An 8727-nucleotide genomic window follows, 5' to 3' on the forward strand; every position below is an offset into this window, starting at 1 on the left:
GGATATCTGGCCCCTATAAAGCAGTTCCTCTCCATACTTTCCAACCCGTCACAACACCAATCTGTGTTCTGTTTCGCGGACTTAGTTATTCCCTACATTTCATATAAATGCCGTTTATCCAATATGTGACATTCTGTGTCTGGCTTACTTCCCTTAGTATGATGTTCTCAAGGTTCATTCAAGGCATTGCATATATCATGACTTCATTATTTTTTTGGTTGAATAGTATTCTACTGTATGTATATACCACAATTTGTTTATACATTCATCAGCTGATGGACATTACATTTGGGTTGTTTCCATCTTTGGGCTGTTGTGAAATAGTGCTACTATGAACATGTGTATGAGTATCCGTTTCCAATGGGGGGGGATATACCTAGAAATGAAGTTGCAGAGTCATACGGTAATTCTATATTTAACCTTTTGAGCAACTGCCAAGCTGTTTTCCACAGTAGCTAACCCATTGGAGGGCTACAATTTCTCCACATCCTCACCAATGCTTATTATTTTCCATTTTTTAAAAAATTATAGCCTGCATCATAGTGCTTGGATCAATCTTTTGCACAAACTCAGCAGGACCCTCCACTGGATACCACCTAGGAAACAATCAAAAAATAGTAGTATCTGAGGACTAAAATCAGAGTGTCTGAAATGGGAATGGCCCTTAAATATATAGAAACACTCCAAATTTTTATCACCAGGTAGCAGGCTTATGAGTGATTATTATTTGTTTCCTGCTTTTGTGTTTTTCCAAGTTTTCTGTAATGAACATTTGGAAATGTACCTTGCAGCCATTTCCTTCTACTTAAGTCATATAACCCAGGGCTGGTATTTTTCAAACCAAAAGATGATCAATAAAAACAGTTCCACACTTTCATAGAAAGCCAAGGAAGATATTTTTAAAGTCATGAATAAGATCTAGCCCAACCCTCTCATCTAAAGGAGAAAAAATTGGGCCCAGAAAAGGAAAATAACCCAGGCAAAGGCCATAAACTACTATTATCTTGATCACATTTGTTAGATGGCCAAGGAAGGTCAAGGCAAAGCCTTACCTAGACTCTGCTTTTCCTCTTCATTGCATCACATTGCCAAAAGTCCTGTTATACAGCCCATTTGATAACATATCAATGCATCCTGCAAATATTAATTCAAAGCCTACTTGACTGACCAAGGCCCTATTAACTTCATAAGATCAAAGGTGCAAGAGAGAAAGAACAAAATAGGAGGCTAAGATAGGAGGTCAGGGAAGTTTTCTCTGAACTGACATTTAAACTGAGACTTGAGAGTGAAATGCCATCGCAACTAAAGAACACTAACCATATACACATACTTTTTTAAGAAAATTTGCTCACAAGTCTTGATGACTAAGTCAAGGAATCCTGGACAAAGCTGCCCACTCTCACTAGCGTAGTACCCATCTTATTGATGCTAGTAGTCCAGGAAAGGGAAGACTTCCTTTGGGTGTTTAAAAATAACAACTTTAGGATTGGAATCGTAAGGGAGGGATGGACACATGCCTAAATCTAATAGCTTCAGGAGCCGAAATCTCGCCTTCTGACCCTCTGCTCCTGTTTTTCCCAATCTCCTCCATTGCTTTCCTCCAGTCCTTTGACCCTGGAGCCCTTGCGAGTGGTTGGCTAAGAATAGGCCCGCCTCTCGGTCAGGATTCGCTGTAAGCCACAGGAACCCCGCCTCCCCCTCTCATGATTCGCTATTCCTGGGTTCATCCCGCCTCTCCAGAGAAACAATTGGCTTCCCGGCCAGCAGCGCCGTTAGCGTACAGAGGAGCTGCACCTCGGGTCACTGGAGAGGTACTGCACTGACAGCAATGGCAGCCACGGCGTTGGCGGTGCGCTCGCGGATCGGCGCGTGGAGTGTCTGGGCCATGCAAAGCCGAGGCTTCAGCTCTGATACGGTACGCCGGCGGCAGTGCCCGCTACCCCATCCCTGAGCGGGGACTCCCATCTCTCCCTCCTCGCCTTTACCAATGCTCCGGTCTCTCTCCGCAGCCAGAGGGTGTCCGCTCCGGTGCGGGTGCAGTCCGGGACGCCGGTGGAGCCTTCGGAAAGAAAGAGCAGGCTGATGAGGAACGATACTTCCGGTGAGAGCCAAGGGGCCCAGAGACCAGCCCTGGAAGTCTCACGGCCTTCCAGTCCTTCTTAAACTGCCAACGGCCCCACCCTGCTGCCCTCCCTGGTGTTCTGTGGCGTCCCATCTCCCAACAGAACTTCCCAGCCCCGACCCACTACACTCATCGTTTGATGGCCCTACTGTTGCCACCTATAGGGCGTTCCCACTGCCCTGCCGAATCCCAAGGCCCCCAAACCCAAGACATTTCCACCTGCGAGTCTTCAGAATTCGCCAACACGGCTCAATTCTTCCTGAATCATTTACCATCTCCGCCCGTGGAGTTCTCTCCGCGTCATGCGAAACGCCCCCCAGATTCCTCCCAGAGAGTCTAGATCCGAAGGTTCCAATTACGTGCAGACCCTCTGAGCCTATCCCTCCGGCCTCCCCCACCCATCACCCAGGCCTTCGCTTTGCTAGCCCGCATGGATGGATTCCCTGACCTCAGACCCTCTCAGCCATTTCTAGATCCTCACACCTCTCCAACTTGCCTGAGCTAGTGGGTTGCAGGAGCATGTGGCAGCTGCTCCTGGTTGGAACCCTCCCCGCTTCTTGTGGGCTGGGCCTATATACTCTGTTTACCAACCTTGAGTTATCTCACAGGGACTGCTAACCACAGTGAGGAGCAGTGTGGAATTAATCTCGATTCTTGGCCTATCTTCTCACTTCTACCCTCTCCTGCTCACTCTTAAGAATTATCACCATAACAGCTACCATACCAGAGAGACAAGGTGCAGCCCTTAGAGACCTCTAATTGGCCTCCTACATTTTATAGTTAAGGAAAACTGAGGCCCATATATGGCCGAACCAACGTTTGAATCATCCCTTCTTGAGACCTACATTGGACTGCCAGGCATTGCAAGAGTCCCCTTCTTTTTTTTTTTTTTTTTTTTCCCCCTTCATTTTGACCTTTACAGTGGGCCTTGCATTTCCCAGGCAAAGAAAACTGGGATAGGACACATATATTTGTCCTTTAACGGTACCCCATTGTACATTCCCCCCACCGTTTGCTCTTTTTTCACCCCAAAAGGGATTCTATGTGTTATTCTCTAATAAGTCCCCCTATTAGAGACTTATGTCACACCTTTCTGGAGTTTTCTACTCTAAAAAGGACTCTGAAGGGAATTGCTCCTTAGTGGTGAAATTTCAGACACTGGCACCAGGAAAATGGAATCATTATGGCCATCTAGAAATGATACATCTTAAGATGGAATATTCTTTTGTAGCGGGGCCTGAGAGGGTAGAAGAGGATGACCAGCCAGACCCCAATGGGATTGGGACTCCTGTTCTTTACCTTAGGTATTTCAGGTTATGCTTAGAGATCTCTTTAGGGTGAAGGATTAGGATTAAACCAAGAGCCACTGTGTCCTTGTAGAGCTCGGGCTAGAGAACAACTGGCAGCCTTGAAGAAACATCATGAAAATGAGATCTCTCATCACGTGAAGGAGATTGAGCGCCTGCAGAAAGAAATTGAGCGGCACAAGCAGTCAATCAAGAAACTGAAAAATGATGATGATGATTAAGTGCACACAGTTACCCATAAAATGGGCACCTGTTATTGCCCACTTCTATGTAGCCATCATTCTGGTTTTAATTAATAGCTATCTGTGTGCTGCCAACAAATTACAATAAATTGTATCAGTGCACTGTGTCTAATGCCTTCTACTATCTGCAGAGGGGTAGGGGAGCACACTGCTGGACCACTAGAATAAATCAGACAGGGTTCCTGAGGTAGGGGACTGGGAGATGAAGCACAGTGTGATGAGTGCTGTGCAACATGAGGTTACTGGTGTGACACAGAATGGAAAGGCCCCTTTCCATGTCTTAACGCCAGTCAAGTTATTCAGAGGTTCCTGTTGTGGCTCAGCAGATTACAAGCCCAACTGGTATCCATGAAGATGCAGGTTCAACCCCTGGCCTCATTCAGTTAAGGATCTGGCATTGCCCCAGGCTGTGTAGGTTGCAGATATGGCTCCGATCTGGAGTCTGGCTGTGATGTAGGCCCACAGCTGCAGCTCTGATTGGACCCCTAGCCTGGGAATTTCCATATGCCACAGGTGCACCCCTCCAAAAAAAAGAGGTTTTCAGAGAGCTTGGATAAACCTCAATCCAAAGTGTAAGATCAAGAGTAGCCTGGAAAACAGGAAGGATTGTTCAAAAAGGTATAATGCAGGGCACCATCAGTAGTAACCATTTCAAATTTATAAAATGCATTAGAGAATTCTGCATATGAACTAGTTATCCTTGTTCTAATTATCCTTGTGCAGGTTGAGAGGGCTGGAATTAGAAATCACCTGTTACCTGCAGTCACTCGGTATATTAGAGGCACGATTTGGCGTCCAGGTGTTTTGACTCATAATCAAGTCTGTTGGCACAGAATTAGAATTATTGCTAAAGTTATATTTTGCTTCCCCAAATATGCTCTTGGCTCAAATTAGACCTTAAGACTGTTTAATTATATTTTACAAACTCCTCTAGACAAAAAAAACAAACCTACTTTAAGTAACATTTGGGCCAATGGCAAGACATTTTCAGTTCACCAGTTCAGTAGATCATTTGGCCCAGAATTGTGATGAGTCATTGTTGTAAGACCCTACTATACAAAGGCCTCTAGGGCTACTGAGTGATAACTGCTTGGACAAGTCACTGACCCTGCCCTTGCTGATTAGACACTTGGTGACTGTTTCTTTTTTTTTTTTTTTTTTTTTCTTTTTAACTGCTGCACTTGCAGCATATGGAAGTTCCCGGGTCAAGGATGGAATCTGAGCCACAGCTGCAGCAACCCTGGATCCTTAACCCACATCACCAGGCAGGAGATCAAGCCTGCACTGGTACAGATACAACCCCAGACTCAACCTGTTGCACCACAGCTGGAACTCCTATTTATAGATAATCCTGAGGTATGAGTGCTGAGATTACACTGGCCAGCAAAAAAATGACCTCAAAGGTGAAGTGGGAGAAATGGTCATATTAAGTCATTTATTTACTGGGGGGAGTGACACCTGCAACATGTGGAAGTTCCTGGGCCAGGGATCCAACCCAAACCACAGCAGCAACTGAAGCAGCTGCAGTGACAACAGAAGAGAACTTCTCATACACCTTTTTTTTTTTCTTCAGGGCAGCACCTGCAGCAGATGGATGTTCCCGGGCTAGAAGTCAAATCAACAGTTGCCAGCCTACACCACAGCCATAGCAACACAGGATCCGAGCCACATCTGCAACCTACACCACAGCATAGCAACACCAGATCCTTAACCCACTGAGCAAGGCCAGGGATCGAACCTACATCCTCATGGATCCTAGTCGATTTCGTTACCACTGAGCCATAACAGGAACTCCGATATACCTTTTTTTTAATTTCAGAATGTTACATAGTTTGCAGAGTTTAAAAAAGGCACACAGAATCTCAAGTTTGGAGTTCTGTTGTGGCTCAGTGGGTTAAGAAATGAACAAGAATCCATGAGGTTTGGGGTTCAATCCCTGGCCTTGTTCAGTGGGTTAAGGATCCGGCATTGCCACAAGCTGCAAGTTAAGCATGTGGCTGGGGATTCTGCGTGGCTGTGGCTGTGGCTGTGGCTGTGGTGTAGGCCTACGGCTGCAGCTCCAATTCAACCTCTAGCCCGGGAACTTCCATATGCCGCAGGTGCAGCCCTGAAAAGAAAAAGAATCTCATGTTTGAAGACAACAGCATTTTTGTGACTTCTTATAATCCTTATTGGGAATGATGTTTCTGAGTTGATTCCTCAATAGCAGTGTGCTATCTGCTCTTGTTATGTATTTTAAATAAAAATCAATCTAACTGACTGAATAAAAAAAGCAAAAAAGTTGGAACTTTAAAGTGAAGATGGGCGTTCCCGTCGTGGCTCAGTGATTAACGAATCTGACTAGGAACCATGAGGTTGTGGGTTCAATACCTGGCCTTGTTCAATGGGTTAAGGATCCAGTGTTGCCGTGAGCTGTGGTGTAGGTCTCAGACGGGGCTCAGATCCCGTTTTACTGTGGCTACAGCTCTGATTAGACCCCTAGCCCGGTAACCTCCACATGCCACGGGAGCAGCCCAAGAAATGGCAAAAAGACAAAAAAAAAAAAAAAGTATTAAAAAAATGAAAATATTTAAAAAAAAAAGAAGAAAGGACATGCACAAAAAGAAAAGGTAAAGATAAGGAATCATAAGTTTGAATTCTTGAAATGGTTGAATTTTTGGAGTAGCCTAATTTAAGACTACCTGAACTTTACAAAAATGGTAACTCAGTCTTTTTGTTAGGACATACCTGTGATTAGTTTTTCTATCATGCTGTAATAAAAGCAAGATATGACTATGTTTTTAAATATTTTAAATTTTTAACAAATATATGTTAAAATCCTAAGATAACTTATGTGATATGAACCAGTAACTACAGACATAGCACAGGTCATAAGATTCACCTCAGACCCAGTAGCACCCCCAGGTGGCTTTTAGAATTTGGAAAATACTTCAGCTGAGGTTCTCTTTTTTTTTTTTTTTAGGACTGCACGCTTAGCATATACAGGTTCCAGGCTAGGGTTCAAATCAGAGCTGTAGCCGCCGGCCTACACCACAGCCACAGCAATGCAGGATCTGAGCCGTGTCTATGACCGCCACCACAGCTCACGGCAATGCCAGATCCTTAACCCACTGAGCAAGGCCAGGGATTAAACCTGTGTCCTCATGGATGCTAGTCAGATTCCTTAACTGCTGAGCCACAACGGGAACTCCTAGCTGGGGTTCTTTATATATTTTTTATTTTATTTACTTTTTTTTGTCTTTTTTTTTTTCCACTTGCGCATATAGAAGTTTCCTGGCTAGGGTTTGAATTGGAGCAGCAGCTGCCAGCCTATGCCACAGCCATAGCAATGTGGGATCCAAGCCTCATCTGCGACCTACACCACAACTCATGGCAAAGCTGAATCCTGAACCCACTGAGCGAGGCCAGGTATCGAACCTGCATCCTCATGGATACTAGTCAGGTTCATTACTGCTGAGCCACAACAGGAACTCCCCCAACGTTAGCATTTTAGAACACAGCATTCCACAGAATACAATTTAGAAAATCCTATACTGGTTTATTGCATTAGTAAAATCCTTTTTATTTACAAGTAACAGAAACCAGCACTGGCTGGCTTAAGCAGGAGAAGAACAGTAATTTACTAGAAGAACGGGCTATTGTCTCCCAGAATCTCGAAGACTTGAACAAACAAACTCAGGAAAGGCAGGGACCAGAGAAGCTCTGAGAACTTCAGGGGCAGATCTGTCTAAGCAGCTTTCTAACCAACTGTGTCAGAAACATCTAGATGCTTTTTTCAAGAAAAGTATTTCTATGGAGTTTTACACCAGAAGATTATTTAACAGTTGCACAATGATTTGTATTTATGGAGCACTCATTATTGCTTATTAAATCATATTTCTGGTAAATAGGTCCATTCCATTAGCTTAAGTTTATAACTGAAGCAGAGAATTCTGAACTTTCTCAAGGTTGCACAACCAGGTTTGTGCTGAGCAAGGACTTTACTTCAGAATTCCTGCTCCCACAATTTTTTTGCGGGGGTAGGGGGTCACATCTGCAGCATGAGGAAGTTTCAGGTCCAAGAATTGAATCTAAGCCACAGCAATGACAAAGCCAAATCCTTAACCACTCACTAGGCCACTAGGGAACCCCTGCTCCCACAGTCTTGACTTGCAGTTCCAGTGTAGTGGTTCAGCCTCCTATTAGCTCCCTCTTCAATGTGGGACATGTTGTGGGGGGTGCTTGCCTGGACAATTGGGGATGACCTTGGGTTACTGCACTATTCTTTTATTTATTTACTTATTTTGGCAGCCCTGAGGCATATGGAATTCCCAGGCCAGGGATCAGATACAAGCTACAGCTATGGCAACGCAGGAGCCTTAACCCACTATGCTGGGCTGGGGACTGAACCTCCGACCCAGCACTCCACGAATGCCGATGATCTTGTTACACCACATCAGGAACTCCTGTTCCACTCTTGAATATTCATTGCTGCATCTCCTATGTCTTCCATTTTCTGATTTTTTTTTTTTGGTCCTTTTTTTTTTAGGACCACACCTATGGCATATGGAGGTTCCCAGGCTAGGGGTCCAATCAGAGCTGTAGTCACCGGCCCATGCCACAGCAACTCGGGATCCAAGCCGTGTCTGCAACCTACACCACAGTTCATGGCAATGCAGGATCCTTAACCCACTGAGCAAGGCCAGGGATCGAACCTGCATCCTCATGGATACTAGTTGGGTTTGTTAACCGCTGAGCCACAACCGGAACTCTTATTTTCAGATTTTTTTAATGTGTTCATTAAAAATTATATTTAATATCTACTACTTGCAGGGCACTCATACGGGGAGTACAAATACAAAATAATTTCAGCTCCTGGAGCTCCTGTCGTGGCTCAGTGGTTAATGAATCTGACTAGTATCCATGAGGACTCGGGTTCAATCCCTGGCCTCGCTCAGTGGGTTAAGGATCCTGAGTTGCCACGAGCTGTGGTGTGTGTAGGTCTCGGACGCATCTTGGATCCTGCATTGCTGTGGTGTAGGCCAGTGACTACAACTCCAATTGGACCCCTAGCCTG

The 8727-nt window shown here is 44.9% G+C and overlaps 1 protein-coding gene across 1 annotated transcript; it reads left to right on the top strand.

Moving 5' to 3' along the window:
- The first annotated feature begins 1798 nt into the window (after positions 1-1798).
- Positions 1799-3768, top strand: ATP5IF1 (ATP synthase inhibitory factor subunit 1). Its single transcript, NM_001097486.1, has 3 exons — positions 1799-1915; positions 2010-2101; positions 3503-3768. Exons 1-3 carry the CDS (start codon positions 1829-1831, stop codon positions 3648-3650), a joined length of 327 nt encoding a protein of 108 aa, NP_001090955.1. The 5' UTR covers positions 1799-1828; the 3' UTR covers positions 3651-3768.
- The last annotated feature ends 4959 nt before the right edge of the window (positions 3769-8727 follow it).

Source organism: Sus scrofa, chromosome 6 (genome assembly GCF_054392235.1).
Source record: "Sus scrofa isolate SSC_HxYL_T2T_F1_AM1 chromosome 6, Sscrofa_HxYL_maternal_Yorkshire_Landrace_v2.0, whole genome shotgun sequence".
Lineage (NCBI taxonomy): Eukaryota > Metazoa > Chordata > Mammalia > Artiodactyla > Suidae > Sus > Sus scrofa.